A 23,585-nucleotide genomic window follows, 5' to 3' on the forward strand; every position below is an offset into this window, starting at 1 on the left:
CCTCAGAAGGGCGTACCGATAATGACAGCACAACGGCTGCAGAGATGGTCCCTTTTCCTAGGGGCACACCAATATGACATCGAGTACAAAGGAACTAAACAGCATGGAAATGCTGATGGATTGTCACGCCTACCGTTGCCGACGGTGGAAGAAGAAGACCTTGCAGTGGATCCAATGGAGTTATTCCACTCAACCATAGTCGAATGTCTCCCTGTGACGAATGCAAACATAGAAAAGGAAACACGGAATGACCCGACACTATCACGGGTCTATGATTTAACAGTGAAGGGATGGCCAGCACATGGGAACCACTGCTGCCAGCATTCTCGCTGAGAAGAGAACAGCTGTCAGTGTGCAGAGGAACCTTGATGTGTGGATCCAGAGTAGTAATTCCACCTAAGTTGACGGATAGAGTGCTCAATGAGCTTCATGAGGGTCATCTGGGTGGGGTAAAAATGAAGAACTTAGCCAGAGCGTTTGTGTGGTGGCCGGGAATCGATAGAGAAATCGAAGAGATGACCAAGAGCTGTGCAGGATGCCAGAAGGTCCAAAATGCCCCACCACAAGCTCCTCTGCATCCATGGGAGTGGCCCTCATCTCCATGGCAAAGGGTGCACATTGATTTTGCTGGTCCCTTCATGGACTCGATGTTTTTAATTGCGGTGGATGCACATTCAAAGTGGCCAGAGGTAATAAAAATGTCCTCAACCACCACGGAAAAAACTATCACAGTTTTACGAACCATATTCACCAGGAATGGGCTGCCTGAACAGATTTGCTCTGACAATGGACCACAGTTTGTGTCTGAAGAGTTCCGGAGGTTCTTAAAGAACAATGGTGTTAAGCATTACACATCTGCCCCATATCATCCAGCCACTAATGGATTGGCCGAGAGGTTTGTCCAAACATTCAAGAAGGCTATCAAGGCAATGTGTAATGAAGATATACCCCTACAACACAAGGTGGACAACTTCTTGTTTGCCTACCGGAATGCGACACATGCGGTTACCAACCAAACTCCAGCCATGATGTTCTTCAATCGAAGACTTTGATGCCGCTTGGATTTGGTTGAGCCAAACGTCCGAAGAGATGTGGAGAACAGGCAGTTTCAGAATATGAATGAAAGGCCGACCAGGAGTTTTAAGATAGGTCAACCAGTTTTGGCCCGGGACTACCGCACTGAGAAATGGCAGCCAGGAATGATTTGTACACGACAAGGACCTCTCATGTATACCGTGGACGTTGGGGAGAGCATTGTAAGACGCCATGCTGACCAGATTCTAGAGTCACTGGAAAACGTCAACTCCACACCACGATCTGATACACCTGGTAATGAAATCGACGTTCCAATTGCAGCTACCACAGAACCGTTAATATTGGAAGCAGATGAACCAAACAACGACATTGATCCCGACTCAACATTGCCAGAAGAACCTGATACCCCAAAGAGGCGTTATCCAGACAGAATCAGGAAGCCTCCTCAAAGACTGAACTTATAATTGCTTAAACTTAACCAATGTATCTAGCAACCGTAATTGTGATTGTAATTAGTTATCATTTAGTTGTTAAATGAATGTTATGTACTGTTTATCTAAAAGGGGAGGAATTGTTGTGTATGTACCTTTAAGAGAATAACTGGTCTCAGACTGCAGTACCGGCAGTGACCACCCCTGTATAAAAGGCGCTAGTGAGCCTCTGTTGTTTCAGTTTCACTATTGACTTCCAGCAGTAAAGACTTGTTTTGTTCAGCTCCTGCTGTCCGTGTCTCAATCATTCACGGACGTAATACTTCCCACACACAGAGCAGGTGAACAGCCTCTCCCCGGTGTGACTGCGCTTGTGTGTCGATAGGCCAGATGATTGGCTGAAGCCTCGTCCACACATAGAACACATGTACGGCTTCTCTCCGCTGTGAATGGTGCTTTTTGCTTCCATATTCAAAGGCCGATGATATTCAGTTCCTGATGAATTGAGTGACTGTCAGATCTTGACGTGATGTGTGGTTTGAGTTTCCCATCTGTAAATCCTCCCCTTCCAATACCCTGTAAAATTAATTTAAAACAGGGAGCGTGAGAGAGAACCCACAAGAAAACAAAGGCAGGTTGTGAAATTGAGCTCAGTGAATCTGGTCATTTGTGGGGCCGGCACTAGAAAAAAGTGACCATGAAAGCTGCCAGATTGTCATAAAAACCCAACTGGTTCACTAATGTCCCTCAGGGAAGGGAATCTGCCACCTGGTCTGGGCCTCTGGCCTTTATGGGAGGAGAGAGAGAGAGAGGTGGGAGTGGGAGAGGTTCGAAGGAGATGAACTTTATACATCTGCAACTCGACCAGAACTTTGACAGAACCTCCAAAACCCGCAACCTGCACCACCTAGAAGGACAAGGGCAGCTGTTGCATGGGAGCACCATCATCTCCAAGTTCCCCTCCAAGTCACACACCATCCTGACTTGAACATATTCATCGTTGCTGGGTCAAAATCCTGGAACTACTTACCAAACAACATTGTGGGAGTACCTTCACCACACGGACTGCAGCAGTTCAAGAAGGCAGCCCACCATCACCTTCTCAATGGGAAGCTGGGGATTGGCAATATATGGTGGTCTTGCTATGGACGCCCACATCCCAAGAACGAATTAAAACGAATCTGCAGATGTAAACTGGATTAAAAGCCTCTACAGAAATACTTATTCCTAAAACAACATTATTTTACATTGTAGGGACAGTGTCTGTTTAACAACCTAATCTCCCCCAGAATCCACCTCCCTTGACAGTCTCACATCGGAAATTGTTGGGTCCTCCTTGGCTCAGAAGTACTGGGGGTTAAACCCAGCAGCTTCTCCTCCATCTCCCCTCCAGCTCAAACTGAAGCAACAAAAAGACCTACACAGGCGGCCAGGGACCTACCTTCCTTCAGCCTGCAATAAAACTCTTCCCCACAGCCGCTGACTAATGGCGGCTGTCGCACCCACAATTCCCTGTGCCCCAGAAACCGCTCTATCCAACGCACTGATTTCCCCGCTGAGAGTGCGCATGCTCCCCGGGGCCGCGGGCTATTCTGGGAGCCTGGCTTCTGTCCTTTTTCCCGAGTCTGACTCAGTGGAACCGGCTGAAGAAACCGGGAAGCGATGGCTCGGATGGTGGAGGTGCTGCACCCTGGGTTTCCTGGTGCCAGGGTCCTGGCCGCACGTCCGCCGGGCCCAGCCGCTCTGATTCTGATTGAGTTTTTGATGAGGTAACAGAGAGAGTTGATGAGGGCAATGCGGTTAACGTGGTGTACATGGATATCCAAAAGGCGATCGACAAAGTGCCACATAATAGGCTTGCCAGTAAAGTTGAAGCCCATGGAATAAAAGGGACATTGGCAGCATGGATATGAAATTGGCTAAGTGACAGAAAACAGACAGCAGTGGTGAACGGTTGTTTTTCAGACTGGAAGAAGGTACACAGTGGTGTCCCCCAGGGGTCGGTACTAGGACCACTGCTTTTCTTGGGTGTACAGGGCACAGTTTCAAAATTTGCAGATGACACAAAACTTGGAAGTATAGTGAACAGTGAGGAGAATAGTGACAGACATCAAGAGGACATAGACAGGCTGGTGGAATGGGCGGACACGTGGGAGATGAAATTTAATGCAGAAAAGTGCGAACTGATATATTTTGGTAGGAAGAATGAGGAGAGGCAATATAAACGAAAGGGTATAATTCTAAAGTGGGTGCATGAACAGAGAGACCTGGGGGTATGTGTGCACAAATCATTGAAGGTGGCAGGGCAGGTTGAGAAAGCGGTTAAAAAAGCATACCGGATCCTGGGCTTTATAAATAGAGGCAGAGAGTCCAAAAGCAAGGAAGTTATGATGAACATAGAAACATAGAAACATAGAAGATAGGAGCAGGAGTAGGCCATTCGGCCCCTCGAGCCTGCTCCGCCATTCAATGAGATCGTGGCTGATCATCCAAATTCAGTACCCTGTCCCTGCCTTCTCTCCTTATCCCTTGATCCCTTTAGCCTTAAGAAATATATCCAACTCTTTCTTGAATATATTTAATGAATTGGCCTCTACTGCCTTCTGTGGTAGAGCCGGCTCGCTCCTCCAGCCCCGCCCCGCTTGCTCCCTATTGGTCAGAAGCTCCCATCAATCAGGCCGTGGGCCTGGGTCACGTGTCCCCGGGGAGATCACGTTACCACTCTAACTGACGCCGCTCGGTCCGGGGCCTCGCGGACTCTCAGGTTTTTCTATTTCTCTTTATTCTCTCCCGATCCACCCCTCCCCCCCACCCCGCGCGATTCTCCACCCAATTGGAGCGGAGAAAACTCACTTTGCGTCACCGACACCAAGGCCTTTCCCGGAATGCCCCGCGCCGACTCCATCCGGCAGGATCCAAGTGCGCAGGCGCAGCTGCGAGTGGGGGAGGTGGTTTGGCCTCCTCTGGGCAAGCGCGGTTATTACCCTTGGTGACCGGGAGGGGTCGCTGTGCCGGACTCGGTCCAAACCACTGCTCCGTGTGCGCATGCGCGGACTCTCGGCTGTCAATCAACCATCAGCCAGAAGAGGTCGCTGGTCAGACCAGTGAAGAAAGAAACACTTGCATTTATATAGCGCCTTTCACCACCACTGCCCGTCCCAAAGTGTTTTACAGCCAATGAAGTACTGTTTAAAGTGTCGTCACTGTTGTAATGTAGGAAACGGAGCAGCCAATTAGCGCACAGCAAGCACCCGCAAACAGCAATATGATAATGACCAGATAATCTATCTTTTTATGTTGATTGAGAGATAAACATTGGCAAGGAGACTGGGGATAATTCCCCTGCTTTTTCCCACATTACAATAGTGACTACTTCATTGTAGTACTTCATTGGTTGTAAAGCACTTCAAGACATCTGGTGGTCATGAAAGGCGCTATATAAATGCAAGTCTTTCTTTCTCGAAATAGTGCCATGGGATCTTTTATATCCACCCGAGAGAGCAGACGGGGCCTCAGTTTAACGTCTCATCCAAAAGACGCCACCTCCGACAGTGCAACACTCCCTCAGTACTGCACTGGAGTGTCAGCCTAGATTTTTGTGCTCAAGTCTCTGGAGTGGGACTTGAACCCACAACCTTCTGACTCAGAGGCGAGATTGCTACCCACTGAGCCACAGCTGACACTAAAGAACAAGCAGTTCTGCCAAAAGGTCATCGACCTGAAACGTTAACTCTGTTTCTGTCTCCACAGATGCTGCCTGACCCGCTGAGTATTTCCAGCAGTTTTTGTTTTTATTAAAGAAACGAGGGAGTGATTGCTGACAGGAAGAATATTCGGTCGTCCTGTGCATGCGCACCTCCCTTGCGGCTGAGGCGAAACACCGACTCGCCCCCACCTGAGCCACGCACACGGACCAGATGTTGCGGCCCTGCATGCGCACCCAATGTTCCAACCGCGGGGTTTTGTGCGCTGAGCGTGCGCATTACGGACCGAACGGGATGGGCGATTGTGGAGCAGGAGGGACAGCGCGGGGCCATGAGCACATGCGCGGGACTCAGAGGCAACAGAGCGCTTTCTGGAGCGTGGGGGCTTGTGGGTATTACAGCCGCCATTACTGCTGATCCTTTCAACCAAACTGCAGCAGCCAGGGCCTGAAAATCAGCTTCGCTGCCCCTGGGTTTGGAAAGAGGAAAATTAAACAACAGTTTGCCTCTGATCCTTTTCTGATCTCAATTTACAGGGTTATAGAAGTGGAGCAGTTACAGGCGGGAAGCTCAGACCAAACATCACGTCAAGATCTAAGAGTCGCTTGATTCATCCGGACCTGAATATCATCGGCCTTTGCACATGGAAGGAGAAAGCAGCGATCGCAGCGATGACAAACCGCACACGTGTTCGGTGCGTGGACGCGGATTCAGCCGAACGCCTGACCTGGTGAGACACGTGCACCGTCACACCGGGGAGAAACCAGGTAAAGGTGGGGACGGCGGGAAGGGATTCAGTTCCCCGTCTGCATTGGAAGTTCAATGGCGCAGTCGCACCAGGGACAGTCCGTTCACCTGCTCCGTGTGTGGAAAGGGATTTGTTTGTTCATCCCACCTGCTGAGACACCAGCGAGTTCACACAGATGAGATGCCATTTCAGTGTTCTGACTGTGGGAAGAGCTTTAAAAGCCCCGGGGATCTGAACCATCACCAGCGAGTTCACACTGATGAGAAACCATTTCAATGTCCTGACTGTGGGAAGAGCTTTAAAAGCTCCGGGGAGCTGAAGAGACACCAAAACCTACATACTGGGGAGAGACCGATCACCTGCTCCGTGTGTGGGAAGGGATTCGTTCAGCCCTCCAACCTGCTGGCACATCAGTGAGTTCACACTGACGAGCGACCCTTTAAATGTCCTGACTGTGGGAAGAGCTTTAAAAGCCCTGGGGATCTGAAGCAACACCAGCTTGTTCACACTGATGCGAGACCATTTCAATGTTCTGACTGTGGGAAGAGCTTTAAAAGCTCCGGGGATCTGAAGGGACACCAGTGAGTTCACACTGGAGAGAGACCATTCATCTGCTCCATGTGTGGGAAGGGATTTACTCTGTCATCCACCCTCCTGTCACAACAGCGAGTTCACACTCACGAGAGACCCTTTAAATGTTCTGACTGTGGGAAGAGTTTTAAAATCCGCCGGGAGCTCCAGCAACACCAGTGTCTTCACACTGGGGAGAGGATATTCATCTGCTCCGAATGTGGGAAGGGATTCACTGAATCATCCAACCTGCAGACACACCAGCTTGTTCACACTGACGAGAGATCCTTTAAATGTTCTGACTGTGGGAAGAGCTTTAAAAGCTCAGAGGAGCTGAAGAGACACTGGTTCCTCCACACTGGGGAGAGGCCGTTCACCTGCTCCGTGTGTGGGAAGGGATTCGCTCGGTCATCCACCCTCCTGTCACACCAGCTTGTTCACACTGACGAGAGACCCTTTAAATGTTCTGACTGTGGGAAGAGCTTTAAAAGCTCGAAGAGTCTTAAGGGACACCAGCGTCTTCACACTGATCATAGAATCTAACAGCACAGAAGGAGGTGATTCGGCCCATCGTGTCTGTGCCGGCTCTTTGAAAGAGCTGTCCAATTTAGTCCCAAACCCCAGCTTTATCCCCAGAACTCTGGAAACTAGTCCTCTTCAAGTACATGTCCAATTACTGTTTGAAAGTTCCTGTGGAACCTGATTCCAGCATCCTTTCAGATGGTGCGTTCCATATCTTAACAACCCTCTGTGTGAAAACAATTCTCCTCATTTCCCTCTAGTTTTAGCAACTATTTTAAATCTGTGACCTTTGGTTACCGACCCACTTGCCAGAGTGAACAGTTTCTCCCCGCTTGCTCGATCAAAACCCCTCATCATTTTGAACACCTCTATTAGGTCTCCTCTTAACCTTCTCTGCTCTAAGGGGAACAATCCCAACTTCTCCAATCACTCCACATAACTGAAGTCCCTCATCCCTGGTACCATCCTGGTCAACCTCCTCTGCACCCTCTCCAAGGCCTTGACACCCTTCCTAAAGTGTGGTGCCCAGAACTGTACACAAGACTCCAGCTGAGGCCAAAACCCTGCAGCTGTACAAAACCCTGGTTAGACCACACCTGGAGTACTGTGAGCAGTTCTGGGCACCACACCTTAGGAAGGCTATATTGGCCTTGGAGGGAGTGCAGCGTAGGTTTACCAGAATGATACCCAGACTCCAAGGGTTAAGTTACGGGGAGAGATTACAGAAATTAGGGTTGCATTCCCTAGAATTTAGAAGGTTAAGGGGTGATCTGATCGAAGTTTTCAGGATATTAAGGGGAACAGATAGGGTAGATAGAGAGAAACGATTTCCGCTGGTTGGGGATTCTAGGACTGGGGGCATAGTCTAAAAATTAGAGCCAGACCTTTCAGGAGTGAAATTAGGAAACACTTCTACACACAAAGGGTGGTAGAAGTTTCAAACTCTCTTCCGCAAACGGCAATTGATGTTAGATCAATTGTTAATTTTAAATCTGAGATTGATAGGTTTTTGTTAACCAAAGTTATTAAGGGATATGGGCCAAAGGCGGGTGTATGGAGTTAGGTCGCAGATCAGCCATGATCTCATTGAATGGCGGAACAGTCTCGAGGGGCTGAATGGCCTCCTCCTGTTCCTATGTTCCTCACTAGTGATTTGTAAAGGTTTAGTGTAACTTCCTTGTTTTTGTATTCAATGGCCCTATTTACAAAGCCAAGTATCCCATACGCTTTCTGAGCCGCCTCACCAACTTGCTGTGGCACTTTCAAAGATTTGTGAATATGGAACCCCAGGTCCCTCTGCTCTTGCACCCCCTCAAAATAGTCCCATTTAGATTATACGGACTCTCCCTGTTGTTTCTCCCAAAGTGCATCACTTCACACTTATCCTCATTTAATTTCATCTGCCTTGTGTCTGCTCATTTCACAGTCTGTCTCTGTCCTTCTGAAGTCTGCTACTACTATGCTCACTATTTACTACGTTGCCAAGTGTTGTATCATCTGTAAACTTCAAACTTGTACACCTATGCCCAAGTCCAGGTTAGTTATATATAACAAGAAAAGCAATGGTCCTAATCCCGACCCCTGGGGGAACCCACTGCATACTTCCCTCCAGTCAGAAAAACATCCCTCAGCACTGCTCACTGCCTCCTCTCCCTTAGCCAATTATACCCAAATTACCATCAGCTCTTTAATTCCCTGTGCTTCTCTTTTCCAAGTAAGTCTCTTGTGTGGTATTTATCAAATGCCTTTTGAAAGTCCATAAGAAATAAGAGCAGGAGTGGGCCATACGGCCCCTCGAGCCTGCTCTGCCATTCAATAAGATCAGGGCTGATCATCGACCTCAACTCCCCTAGAGTCCAAAAATCTATCTCTCAGCATTCACAGCCCTCTGGGGCAGAGAATTCCAAAGATTCACAACCCTCTGAGTGAAGAAATTCCTCCTCATCTCAGTCTTAAATGGTCGACCCCTTATCCTGAGACTATGCTCCCTAGTTCTAGACACTCTAGCCAGTGGAAACACCCTCTCAGCATCTACCCTGTCAATCCCCTTCAGAATCTTGTATGTTTCAATGAGATCACCTCTCATTCTTCTAAACTCCAGAGAGTATCGGCCCATTCGACACAATCTCTCATCATAGGACAGCCCTCTCATCCCAGGAATCAATCCAGTGAACCTTCGTTGCACCGCCTCCAAGGCAAGTATATCCTTCCTTAGATAAGGAGACCAAAACTGTGCACAGTACTCCAGGTGTGGTCTCACCAAGGCCCTGTACAATTGGAGCAAGACTTCCTTACTCTTATACTCCAACCCCCTTGCAATAAAGGCCAACATGCCATTTGCCTTCCTCATTGCTTGCTGCACCTGCATGCTAGCTTTCTGTGTTTCTTGCACGAGGACACCCAAATCTCTCTGAACACCAACATTTGAAAGTTTCTTACCATTTAAAAAATATTCTGTTTTTCTATTCTTCCTACCAAAGTGAATAACCTCACATTTCCCCACATTATACTCCATCTGCCACCTTACTGCCCACTCACTGAGTCTATCTATCTCCCTTTGCAGACTCTGTGTTCTCCTCACAGCTTACTGTCCCACCTAGCTTTGTATCATCAGCAAACTTGGATACATTACACTCGGTCCCTTCATCTAGGTCATTAATATAGATTGTAAATAGCTGAGGCCCCAACACTGATCCTTGCGACACCCCACTAGTTACAGCCTGCCAACCTGAAAAAGGTCCGTTTATCCATAATCTCTGTTTTCTGTCCATTAACCAATCCTCTGTCCATGCTACTATATTACCCCCAACCCCATGAGCCCTAATCTTGTGTAATAACCTTTTATGTGGCACCTTACCGAATGCCTTTTTGAAATCCAAATATACTACATCCACTGGTTCCCCTTTATCGACCCTGCTAGTTACATCCTCAAAAAACTCTAATAAATTTGTCAAACATGATTTCCCTTTCATAACATGATTAGGCTGAGTCAACATGGTTTTATGATTTTCTAATTGCCCTGATACAACTTGCGTAACAAGGGATTCCAGCATTTTCCCAACGACTGATGTCAGGCTAACTGGCCTGTTGTTCCCTGTTTTTTCTCTCCCTCCTTTCTTGAATAGCGGTGTTACATTTGCGACCTTCCAATCCGCTGGGACCGTTCTAGAATCTAGGGAATTTTGGAAGATCACAACCAATGCATCCACTATCTCCTCAGCCACCTCTTTTAGAACCCTAGGATGTAGGCCGTCAGGTCCAGGGGATTTGTCGGCTTTAAGTGCCATTATTTTCTCTAATACTCTAGTATTTATGTTAATTACATTAAGTTCCTCACCCTCATTAGACCCTCGGTTCCCCAGTATTTTTGGTATGCTTTTGTGTCTTCTACTGTGAAGACAGATACAAAATAATTTCTCCTGTCCCTACCTCTAAAGGACCAATGTCGTCAGCTGTGGCTCAGTTGGTAACACACTTGCCTCTGGGTCAGAAGGTTGTGGGTTCTAGTCCCGGACTTGAGCACATAAAGCTAGGCTGACACTCCAGTGCAGTGCTGAGGGAGTGCTGCACTGTCAGAGGTGCCGTCTTTCTGATGAGACGTTAAACCGAGGCCCCGTCTGCTCTCTCAGGTGGATGTAAAAGATCCCATGGCACTATTTCGAAGAGTAGGGGAGTTATCCCCAGTGTCCTGGCCAATATTTATCCCTCAACCAACATAACAAAAACAGATTATCTGGTGATTATCACAGTGCTGTTTGTGGGAGCTTGCTGAGCACAAATTGGCTGCCGTGTTTCCCACATTACAAGAGTGACGCCACTTCAAAAAGTACTTCATTGACTGTAAAGCGCAGTGAGACGTCCGGTGGTCATGAATGGCGCTATATAAATGCAAGTCTTTCTTTACTTTTGCTGCTCTCTTCCTTTTTGATGCTTTTGATTTAATGATTAAACATTTCAGATTTTTGTAGTGCAGGAAATGTGTCTTTAAATAAGCTTCTTTAGTGAAGCTGCTGTGGATCTGGCCCTTTGCCAGGCCCGCTGACTGTGGCCCCTCTCCCAGATTCCAGCCCCAGCTCTGTGCTGACTGTGGCCCCTCTCCCAGATTCCAGCCCCAGCTCTGTGCTGACTGAGGCCCCTCTTCCAGATTCCAGCCCCAGCTCTGTGCTGACTGCGGCCCCTCTCCCAGATTCCAGCCCCAGCTCTGTGCTGACTGCGGCCCCTCTCCCAGATTCCAGCCCCAGCTCTGTGCTGACTGCGGCCCCTCTTCCAGATTCCAGCCCCAGTTCTGTGCTGACTGCGGCCCCTCTTCCAGATTCCAGCCCCAGCTCTGTGCTGACTGTGGCCCCTCTCCCAGATTCCAGCCCCAGCTCTGTTCTGACTGAGGCCCCTCTCCCAGATTCCAGCCCCAGCTCTGTGCTGACTGCGGCCCCTCTCCCAGATTCCAGCCCCAGCTCTGGGCTGACTGTGGCCCCTCTCCCAGATTCCAGTCCCAGCTCTGGGCTGACTGTGGCCCCTCTCCCAGATTCCAGCCCCAGCTCTGTTCTGACTGAGGCCCCTCTTCCAGATTCCAGTCCCAGCTCTGGGCTGACTGTGGCCCCTCTCCCAGATTCCTGCCCCAGCTCTGTGCTGACTGCGGCCCCTCAGTCATAGTCATAGAGGCATAGAGTTATACAGCACGGATAGAGGCCCTTCGGCCCATCATGTCCGCGCCGGCCATCAAGCCCTGTCTAATCTAATCCCATATTCCAGCATTTGGTCCATAGCCTTGTATGCTATGGCATTTCAAGTGCTCATCCAAATGCTTCTTAAATGTTGTGAGGGTTCCTGCCTCCACAACCCTTTCAGGCAGTGAGTTCCAGACTCCAACCACCCTCTGGGTGAAAAAGTTCTTCCTCAAATCCCCTCTAAACCTCCCGCCCTTTACCTTGAATCTATGCCCCCTAGTTATTGACCCTTCTACTAAGGGAAAAAGCTCCTCAGTATCCATCCTATCTATGCCCCTCATAATTTTGTACACCTCAATCATGTCCCCCCTCAGCCTCCTCTGCTCCAAGGAAAACAAACCCAATCTGCCCAGTCTCTCTTCATAGCTGAAGCGCTCCAGCCCTGGTAACATCCTGGTGAATCTCCTCTGCACCCTCTCCAAAGCGTTCACATCCTTCCTGTAGTGTGGCGACCAGAACTGCACACAATATTCCAGCTGTGGCCTAACCAGTGTTTTATACAGCTCCATCATAACCTCCTTGCTCTTATATTCTATGCCTCGGCTAATGAAGGCAAGTATCCCATATGCTTTTTTACCACCTTATCCACCTGTTCCGCCGCCTTCAGGGATCTGTGTACTTGCACACCCAGATCCCTCTGACCCTCCGTCTTGCCTAGGGTCTTACCATTCATTGTGTATTCCCTTGCCTTGTTAGTCCCCCCAAAGTGCATCACCTCGCACTTTTCCGGGTTAAATTCCATTTGCCACTGTTCCGCCCATCTGACCAACCCATCTATATCGTCCTGCAGACTGAGGCTACCCTCCTCGCTATTTACCACCCTACCAATTTTTGTATCATCCGCGAACTTACTGATCATACCTTTTACATTCATATCCAAGTCATTAATGTAGACCACAAACAGCAAGGGACCCAGCACCGATCCCTGTGGTACCCCACTGGCCACAGGCTTCCAGTCACAAAAACAACCTTCGACCATCACCCTCTGCCTTCTGCCACTAAGCCAGTTTTGTATCCAATGTGCCAAGGCACCCTGGATTCCATGGGCTCTTACCTTCTTGACCAGTCTCCTGTGCGGGACTTTATCGAAGGCCTTACTGAAATCCATGTATACCACATCCACTGCGTTACCCTCATCCACACACCTAGTCACCCCCTCAAAAAATTCATTCAACTTAGTCAGACATGATCTTCCCTTGACAAAGCCATGTTGACTATCCCTGATTAATCCTTGCCTCTCCAAGTGGAGACTAATTTTGTCCCTCAGAATTTTTTCCAATAATTTTCCTACCACTGATGTTAGGCTCACTGGCCTGTAGTTCCCCGGTTTTTCCCTACTTCCCTTCTTGAATAATGGTACTACATTAGCGGTTCTCCAGTCCTCTGGCACATCCCCTGTGGCCAGAGAGGTCCTGAATATATGTGTTAGAGCCCCCGCAATCTCTTCCTTTGCCTCACGCAGCAGCCTGGGATACATTTCGTCCGGGCCTGGGGATTTATCCATTTTTAGGCCTGCTAAAACCGCCAATACCTCCTCCCTCTCGATGTTAATATGTTCGAGCATATCACAGTCCCCCCGCCCTATTTCTATGTCTACATTGTCCTTCTCCATAGTGAAAACAGATGCAAAAAATTCATTTAGAACCCCTCCTACATCTTCCGGCTCCACACACAGATTGCCACTTTTGTCCCTAATGGGCCCTATTTTTTCCCTAGTTATCCTCTTACCCTTAATATACTTATAAAACATCTTAGGATTTTCCTTTATTTTGCTCGCCAGTGTTATTTCATGGCCCCTCCTTGATCTCCTAATTTCTTTTTTAAGTATCCCCCTGCACTTTTTGTACTCCTCTAGGGCTTCCTCCGTCTTTAGCCTTTTGTATCTGCCAAAAGCCCTCCTTTTTTTCCTAATCCATTCTCGTATATCCCCTGACATCCAAGGTTCCCTGTGGTTTTTGGAACCACCCTTGACCTTTACGGGAACATGTTGCCATTGTATGATCTCAATCTCCCAGATTCCAGCCCCAGCTCTGTGCTGACTGTGGCCCCTCTCCCAGATTCCAGCCCCAGCTCTCTGCTGACTGTGGCCCCTCTCCCAGATTCCAGCCCCAGCTCTCTGCTGACTGTGGCCCCTCTCCCAGATTCCAGCCCCAGCTCTGTGCTGACTGAGCTGCTCTCACCTGGGGACAGCGCGTCACAATCGGTCCCAGCGCACCTGAGCTGCTCACCAGGCCCCGCCCCTTGCTGCGCCGCTATTGGTTGGAGGACTGGCTGCCCCGCTTTTCCTATTGGTCCGAGCTCCCATCAATCACCCGGGCAGTGTGAGCTGAGCATGCGCGGACCTTGGCAGCAGCCGCTGACACATCAGGTGAGAGAGCTCAGGGAGCGGGTTCATGAACCCCGGGGGGACGCGGGCTGCTCACACCCCGAGCTCAGGGAGCGGGTTCATGAACCCCGGGGGGACGCGGGCTGCTCACACCCCGAGCTCAGGGAGCGGGTTCATGAACCCCGGGGGGACGCGGGCTGCTCACACCCCGAGCTCAGGGAGCGGGTTCATGAACCCCGGGGGAGGCTGCGAGATTCTCAGCAGCTCAGCTCTGCTCGGTGCTGTGTGAACGGGCTGCTCCACACCCCGGCTGCTCACGGGGAATGCCAGTGCGGAGGGCCCAGTGCGGAAGGCCCAGGGTGGAAGACCCAGAGGAGAGTGTCCTAGGCGGGAGGCCCAGCACGGAGGACCCCAGGCGGGGGGCCTAGGGCGGAGCGGCTGGTCGACAGAAGCGTAGTCGGGAGATGCTGTGGGTGAGCATGCTGCACGGTTTCTAAAGGTGAAGAACGGTCTCGGGCCCGAATGAGTTCCAGCAGCCCATCTGTGCTCCGTTTGGTGGCAGCTGTGAGGCTTTTTCTCGGTGACGGGGGCCGGTTTGTGCCGCCATTTTGGTGGAGGAAAGACAGACTGTTCCTATCTATAGTATGGTGCTTGAGCGGCCATAAGATGGGAAAAGAGAACGGGATAAAAGTGAAAAAGGAAAATAAAAGGAAGATAAAAGGCAAAACAAGGTATATCAGCAAGGAATAACTAATGTCTTGATGGCTGGGTCCTGTGAGTGATAACAGCAAGAAGAAGGAAATTTGAGTAGTCGTTTTCCTCTTTTACGGGATTTGAGACAGTGGTCGGCTTCTTTTCTGTGGAAAGGTTGAAGACTGTGGACAAGGATCATGACATTATATGGTTAGATAACATCAAGTGAAAACGAGGAGTTATTAGAGTGCCAATAGGACTGGCGTAGAACTGGTATTTACTTGTTTTGTTGAAGAAGTTTCAGGTTTCTGGTTAAAAGTAGTTTACTTGAAGTTTTAATTGATTTCTGATATGGTTATGGGACTTTGTATATCGTGTTATTTAGTGTTAAAGCCTTCCTCAATGTATGAACGATCGAATGAATGCTCAAGTGAATGCACGCATGCGAACACAAATAATACACACGCATACACAGTGGAACTTACATTCGACCGAATGAAGGGCCCTCGCTCCCCAGGATGAAAGTGGGCATCCTATTGGGTGAGCGTGAGGCCTGCCTGGACTGATGAACGAACGCACGTATGCACGCAGGTAGACAAATGCCACGCACGCACGCAGACATGCACAATGGAATTTACGCTTGAACGAACGAATGGAGGAATGAATGACCGAATGATTGAGCGATGCCAGTAGGACTGGCACATACGGGTTCTTTCTTTTCTTGGTTTATTAAATAGTGGCAGTTTGTACTGTAAACATTATTGATTAACCTGTAAAAATTTATTATTGTATTTATATTGTTGACCATAAAGCTGTTTTTGAGGCTTTATCCTTTTTATTGTGGTCAATGAATGTAATGGATTTACTATGCAATTGATGAGTTGTATAAGTACTGTTGTACTTGAATGTTAAAAAAAAAATAAAGCCCAGGTGGACGCGAGCTTCACACACCCCGAGTTTATTCCATCGAAACATAGAAACATAGAAGATAGGAGCAGGAGTAGGCCATTCGGCCCCTCGAGCCCGCTCCGCCATTCAATGCGATCATGGCTGATAATCCAAATTCAGTACCCGGTCCCTGCTTTCTCCCCATATCCTTTGATCCCTTTAGCCTTAAGAAATATATCCAACTCCTTCTTGAATATATTTAATGAATTGGCCTCAACCGCCTTCTGTGGTAGAGAATTCCACAGGTTCACCACTCTCTGGGTGAAGAAATTCCTCCTCATCTCAGTCCTAAATGGCTTACCCCTTATCCTTAGACTGTGACCCCTGGTTCTGGACTCCCCGACCATCGGGAACATCCTTCCTGCATCTAGTCTGTCTAGTCCTGTTAGAATTTTATAAGTTTCAATGAGATCCCCTCTCATTCTTCAAAACTCCAGCGAGTACAAGCCCAATCGACCCAATCTCTCCTCATACGTCATTCCTGCCATCCCAGGTTTCAGCCTGGTGAATCTTCGCTGCACTCCCTCCATGGCAAGAACATCCATCCTCAGATAAAGTGACTAAAACTGCACACAGTACTCAAGAGGTGGTCTCACCAAGGCCCTGTACAACTGCAGCAAGAGATCCTTGTTCCTGTACTCAAACTCTCTCGCTACGAAGGCCAACATACCATTTGCCTTCTTAACAGCCTGCTGCACCTGCATGCTTACCTTCAGCGACTGGTGCATAAGAACACCCAGGTCTCGTTGCACTTCCCCTTCTCCCAATCTATTGCCATTCAGATAATAATCTGCCTTCCTGTTTTTGCCACCAAAGTGGATAACCTCGCATTTATCCACATTATACTGCATCTGCCATGCTTCTGCCCAATCACCCAACCTGTCCAAATCATACTGGAGTTTCTCGGCATCCTCCTCACAGCACACACGCCCACCCAGCTTTGTGTCGCCTGCAGACTTGGAGATATTACATCTAGTTCCCTCGTCCAGATCATTAATGTATATTGTGAATAGCTGGGGTCCTAGGACCGATCCCTACGGTACCCCACTAGTCACTGCCTGCCACTCAGAAAAAGAGCCGTTTATTCCAACTCTTTGCTTTCTGTCTGCCAACCAGTTCTCTATCCAAGTGCGGCCCTGGGCCTGATTATAAGAGCAGTGAACATTATCCGCCTCCACCCGCGGGTTCCCGTTTCGCTCCGGCCCGAATCTCAACAAAGCGCCAAACTCCGGGACAGACAGGAAGTGAGTCAGGGAGCGTCTGTAAATGGAGGAGAAATGACTCAGTATTTTGGGGGTTGGTTTGTGTGAACAAATATATCCGTAATTTTAATGAGACTCTTTCTGTGTCCCAGCTCCTGTAAATACTGGCTGTAAAGGGGCCGGACTCTCTGGAGGCACCACACCGCTGACTGCTTGTGTGTCAGTGATCACCCATCAGATTAAAGTGCTTCTTCTGTGTGTGTGTTTAATAAAGTGCCCGAAGCACTTCACGAAAGGTGGGCCTTTATTACAAGAGGATTTGAGTATGTAATATATCCAAGTTTTTTAAATGGTGAGCGATTGGGAAATGTTGGTGTTCAGAGGGACCTGGGTGTCCTTGTACACGAATCACTGAAAGTTAACATGCAGATACAGCAAGCAATTAGGAAAGCAAATGGTATGTTGGCCTTTATTACAAGAGGATTTGAGTATAAGAGTTAAGATGTCTTACTGGGGCCCTGGTGAGACCACACCTGGAGTATTGTGTACAGTTTTGATCTCCTTACCTAAGGAAGGATATACTTGCCATAGAGGGAGTGCAGCAAAGGTTCACCAGACTGGTTGCTGGGATGGGGGGTTTGTCCTATGAGGAGAGATTGAGTAGACTAGGCCTATATTCTCGAGTTTAGAAGAATGAGGTGATCTCATTGAAACATACAAAATTCTTGCAGGGCTTGACAGGGTAGATGCAGGGAGGATGTTTCCCCTGGCTGGGGAGTCTAGAACCAGGGGTCACAGTCTCAGAATAAGGGGTCGGCCATTTAAGACAGAGATGAGGAGAAATGGCCCACTCCTGTTCCTATTTCTTATGTTCTTATGAATCAGTGAGTGTAGAACTGAACCCAGCCAGAATCAGCACCTTCAGGGGAGGAGAGGGAGGGGAACCAGTGAGTGCAGAACCGAACCCAGCCAGAGTCAGCATCTTCAGGGGAGGAGAGGGAGGGGAACCAGTGCATGTAGAACTGAACCTAGCCAGAGTCAGCACCTTCAGGGGAGGAGAGGGAGGGGAACCAGTGAGTGTAGAACCAAACCCAGCCAGAGTCAGCACCTTCAGGGGAGGAGAGGGAGGGGAACCAGTGAGTGTAGAACTGAACCCAGCCAGAGTCAGCACCTAGAATTGTCTGTTCCGATTTTCTATCCTTGCTTTGCATAGGCCCAACGAAAGTGCCGGTTTCGTGCATTCTCTGCGCATGCGCGGCCCCCTTGGCCAGGAACCAGGAGGAGAGAATCTTGTCAATTTCTATCCTGGACTCTCAGTGATGGCTTTTCTAAACTCCTTTTACAGGCTGTGAGAAGAGCAGCATTTACAGAATGCAAGTTCAAGCCAAACATCACATCAAGATCTGACCGAGTCACTTCATTCATCAGGACCTGAATATCATCGGCCTTTGAAGGTGAAGGGGTTAAAATGAACCCTCTGAGAATTACCAATGCAGGAGACAGCCGAGGTAACCACTAATTAAGTGGTGCCAGCAGAATTAAAATCAGAACAAAGGAGTGGGGGTCATGTGCAGATGAGCAAGAGCTGAAAGGAACCAGGTGGTGATAAGAAGTTTCACAATAACAACTTTCTTATGTGTAAAAGCAGAACTAAAACAGTACAGACTGGAAAAGTGCTACTTTCTTATGTGAAAAAGCAGAACTAAAACAGTACAGACTGGAAAAGTGCTGCTTTCGCAAGTCCTGTATAAGGACAGTGTGCAGAAGATAAGACGCAGCTGCGGGACAAGACAGAATGTGTGTGTTAATGTAAAAAAAAGAACAGTCGAGAGGCTTTCTGAATAAGCAATAAGAAATGTGCTACTTTAGCTAAATTTATAGACACAGCAGAATGTAGGGGTCATGGGAATTTGACCTGTGACCAAAGGCATAGTAAGATGTAACTAACCTTTAACCACACAAGCATGACTAATACTGAAAGGAATAAATAAGCCATATGTGATCAGGTGATTATTGTAATACAATGTGATTGGATGAAAATGGAATAAAAAGCTGTACCAGCCAAGAGAGAACGAGAAGGGTATCACTAGACCACGGGTTCTATGGTCTTCTCCCAGAACGTTCTGTTAATAAACTGTGTACTTTTACTTTAAGACAGACTCGAGTGAATTTATTTTTCACCAACAACTTGGCGTAGTTGGCAGGATGCTACGGAACTGAAAGACTGCCCGTACCAGTGAACCCGGACGAGAAGTCAAATTTTGACCGTCCAGAAATGGAGTCATCTGGGAAGGCGGAGGGACTGCCGTAGCATCACGAATCAAGTGAAAGTCTGTAAGAGGTGAGAGAATACAGTTGTGTGAGTGTGGATCGCATGAACTAAGGGAACACTGTGTAGCAATGGAGGTCGCAAAGGAATGAGTGATTGACTGATCGACAAGGACAAGGAGGGTGCCTGTTTAATCGACCCTAGCCTGAGCCGGAATTAAGTGGGTGATTGGGCCCCACGTGATGGCCAGGATCAAGTAGGCTGAGAGACTCCAAAGTACCCTGGGATTGTGAAGTCAATGAATATATGTGTGCTTAATTGTGATTAATTAACCGTTTAAAAAGTCTTTTATGACCACCGGGGGGTGTTATTAGAGGTAAGACGGAGGGGAGAAATCCCAGGTCATGGACATACCACGAATAAAGACAGGATCATGGCAAACCCGCACAGAGAAACGCAGCAGAGTAGGTAAGACTGACGTAGGACTGGATATGGCGTCGGGGAAAGAGATGGAATGGGGACCCCCTGGGTCCCTTACCAGGCTCTATGCAGACGACCGGAAGGGTTTGATAGACAAGGTGACAAAGGACGGATGGGATCCGTCTAAGGTACCAGTGTACCAACGAGAATGGTGGGAGACACAAAAGGGAAGTAAGACAAAGAAAGCGGGAGTTATATTGGTACACCAATTAGTAACAGTCATTCACAAGACCGAGGAAATTAAAACAAAAATGGAGAAAAAGGATAAGGAGATTGGCGATCTACAGGAGCAAGTGACAAAATTAGAGAAAAAATTGGCAAAACTAAAGGATAAACAAGGGTCCTTAGAGGGGGTCATGACATTGCCATTGCCATCATATGAGAAGGCCATAGCCAGCGCCCCTCCAATGGATGAACAGGAAGAAGTGGTAGAAGTGGTTAAGGTAGCCCCTGTGCGCTGGACCACACAAGCGAATCCTAATAATCCTGGGGGGCCCCCATTGTTGTCATATAAAGCATTCACACCAGCCGAAAAACAAATGATTAATCAAGATCTCGGGGACCTTTTACCCTGAACCAGGAACATCCAGTTCTGGCAGAAATTGGAAGAATTATACGAAACTCACAATATGCATGAGAGAGATATTCACCACATAGTCAGGGCCAAGTGCCCTCGGGATAGATGGGAGCATCTGGCCCAGAATATAAAGGATGGGGACTGGATCCCTGGGATTCAAGAAACAGTCGCGAATAGAACAACAGCTAGAAATCTGTTTAAAGATGCGGTTCAACTAGGGATGGGGGCCACTGGCCCGAATTGGGGATTGATTATGCAAATTAGACAGAAGAAGGACGAAAACGCCAACGCCTACGGGGAACGGTTGTGGTATCAATACCAGGAATCGTCTGGATCAAACGATCCTCAGAGAAATGATCCAGTATTTGTAAAAATGTTTAAGGACGGGTTGTCATTGGAACACCAGAACATTTTGAAGATGGGAGTAATAGTCGCAGATACATATGACGATGCACTGAGATGGGCATGTCAGGTAGATGGTAAGGATGAACAAAAACCAGAGAAGGGGATAAAAACAGAAAGGGCCGCAGCCGGGACCACCCAGAAACCGTGGCAACAGCGGAAAGGGTGTAATAACTGTGGAAAGCCCGGACATTTGGCCAAAGACAGCCGTGGTCCGAAATAAAATGTTTTACAGTGCCGGCATTGTGGTAGGAATGGCCATCAGTCGGAGAAATGTTGGGAGCGGCAAGATAATCCAGGTAAGCCAAAGCATACATTGGATGAAGAAGAGTACCAAAAATTCATGGACTACTTAAAGAAACAGGGTCAGTGACGGGCGGCGGCCCCTGGGGTTGCGGGAAATGGGGATAAACGGGTCCATGTGACAGCACTGTTAGGTGGCCGGCAGTGTAATATGTTAGTGGACACCGGAGCCACCATGTCTTTTACGAACTTACCTCTCCCCGTGATGAAACATAAATTGTATATAATGGGACTTGGGGGAATCAAGGTACCGGCGTTCAAAAGCAAGGTACAAGTGTTAGAAATAGCTGGCAGGTTACTACCTGCACAATTCTATGTATGCCGAAATTCGGAAGGAACAGTGTTAGGAATCGATCTGTTAAAAGAATTAAATTTGTTAATAGACCCCCGAAAGGGGAAGATAATCTGGTCTCAGGTTGATGGTAAGAAAATAAAGTTATCCGAACCAGCAAATAATTTGGCAAAGGTAGGCAGTGTGGGAGTTCTAGCTAGAGACTGGGAGAAAGAGAAAGGGAAGTACGGGATGGTATGCGAAGGTGTTAAGGGAGTATGGGCAGTATCAAAACAAGATACAGGACTAGTGGATATGGAACCCCTCGTGATTCCAGGTCCTGTACACAGACCACATAAACAATATCCAATTAAGCCCGAGGCACGAGAAGCAGTAGTACAGGTCATACGAGATTTGGAAGAAAAAGGGATAGTTAGGACCACTGAAAGTACAACTAATTCACCGGTATGGCCGGTCAATAAGCCAGACGGCTCATTCTGATTGACGATTGATTATACGAACTCAACAAAGTAACTGCGAAACTGCATCCTATAGTAGCTAGCCCTGCCACCATTCTAAATGGACTGAGTCTGGAACACAAAGTGTTCACAGTCTTGGATATAGCAAATGGATTCTGGTCACAACCACTGGACCCAGAATCACAGGAGAAATTCGCCTTCACAGTCGGGGACAAACAATATACCTGGACCCGGCTACCCCAGGGATTCCACAATAGCCCAGCGATATTCCACCGAGTAATGAGTTCCCTATTAGAACTGATAGACCTCACCCCGCACCGAAGCACGATTCTACAATATGTGGACTATTTATTAATAGCTTCGGAAGATGAGAGAGGGCACATAGCAGCTCTGATTATAATCTTACAAGCGCTAGAAAAGGGAGGGTTCAAGGTGAACCCTAAGAAAGCTCAGATTGAACAGGCTACCATCACCTATTTGGGGCAACAGTTGTCTCAGGGCATAAGGACAATGTCCGCAGACCAACGGAAGGCAATCCAAGAAATGCCAAGACCGTGTCAGTCAGAGGGGTTAGGAAAGTAATGGGACTCTTTAATTACAGTAGGAACTTTATACCTAACTTTGCCGCAATAGCAGAGCCAATACAAAGACTAGTTAAAGGGGGAAACCCGGGTAACACCCTTATTGACTGGGGTCCGGAACAGGAGGATGCGTATGACAAGCTAAAGCAATCCTTAATTTCGGCACCGGGACTTGGGTTACTGGATATGAGAAAGCCCTTTCACATCCATTGTGAGAATGAGGGAGGATTTTATGCTGCGGTGGTGACTCAGCGACATGGGGATAGGAGACGACCGGTGGCATACTACTCTACCCAACAATCACCGGTCACTGCAGGGTTGTCCCGATGTGTAGCAGCATTAGATTGTGCAGCATGGGCAGTGAAGGTCAGTGAGCCCACTGTCATGACAGGTGAGATAGTCCTCCACACCAAACATACTTTGGTGGAGATGGTAAACAACCATAAACTAAGAGTGGTATCAAACGTGCGAAGAGCGCGATGGGAAGTGGTGCTATTGCCTGCAGACAAGTCAGTACAGATAGTTAGGGATACTGGAGAAAACCCGGCCGAAGGGATGTTAGGAATGGGGGAGCCTCACCTTTGTGCCAACATAGATGAGGAGATAGAAAGCCACCAGCTGGAAGAAGAGCCACTAGAAGAGGCCCAATTCACTCTCTATGTGGACGGGTCCCGGAAATATATTGACGGGGCACCACGAACTGGGTGGGCAGTTGTAAATGATCAGCTGGAAACAGAATTATCAGGGAGGCCGGATGGAGGGCCCTCAGCACAAGTGGTGGAGATAATAGCCCTAACGAAAGCTTTGGAGCTAGCTAAAGAAAAAACTGTAAATATATATACAGATAGTCGATACGCATTCGGGGTGGTGCATGACTACATGACTGCCTGGGGGAGATGAGGATTTGTGACTGTGGTAAACCACTGTTGTTCACTGTTGTTCACTCCACTGTTGTTCACTTCACTGTTGTTCACTCTTGCCCATTATTGTACCTGTCTGTGCATGCCTCAGCTGGCTCCGCCCCTGGCTCCACCCATATGCCCTGGTATAAAGGCGGCTGCTCTGCAGTTCCCCAGGCATTCAGGACCGGTCGACCACTAGAGGCATGCCTTCGTTCTTTAGCTAATAAAAGCCTGTTTGTTACTCTCTTAACTTCCAGTCTTTCTCAGTAATTGATAGCGCATCAATTTTATTAGCTAAACTTTTTTTTGATGGAGCAATTCCTCAAACCAGCACGCCTGGAACTAGACCGTCAAGAGGCGGATTCATCTACCAAGTTCGCACACTGGCTGCGATGCTTCAAATTTTACATAGAAGCCC

The 23,585-nt window shown here is 48.2% G+C and overlaps 1 protein-coding gene across 1 annotated transcript in view; it reads left to right on the forward strand.

Annotated features, from left to right (window-relative positions):
- Nucleotides 1–23,585, forward strand: part of LOC147119099 (uncharacterized) — a 69,744-nt gene that overhangs the window by 23,619 nt on the left and 22,540 nt on the right. Inside the window, exons 3-4 of the mRNA XM_085984792.1 lie at nt 6,762–6,960; nt 18,358–18,365. Of these exons, the coding sequence (XP_085840918.1) occupies nt 6,762–6,960; nt 18,358–18,365 (207 nt within the window). The remainder of the gene's footprint in view (nt 1–6,761; nt 6,961–18,357; nt 18,366–23,585) is intronic.

This window comes from Somniosus microcephalus, chromosome 4 (assembly GCF_052327205.1).
Source record: "Somniosus microcephalus isolate GS21.2 chromosome 4, FLI_Smic_1.0, whole genome shotgun sequence".
NCBI lineage: Eukaryota > Metazoa > Chordata > Chondrichthyes > Squaliformes > Somniosidae > Somniosus > Somniosus microcephalus.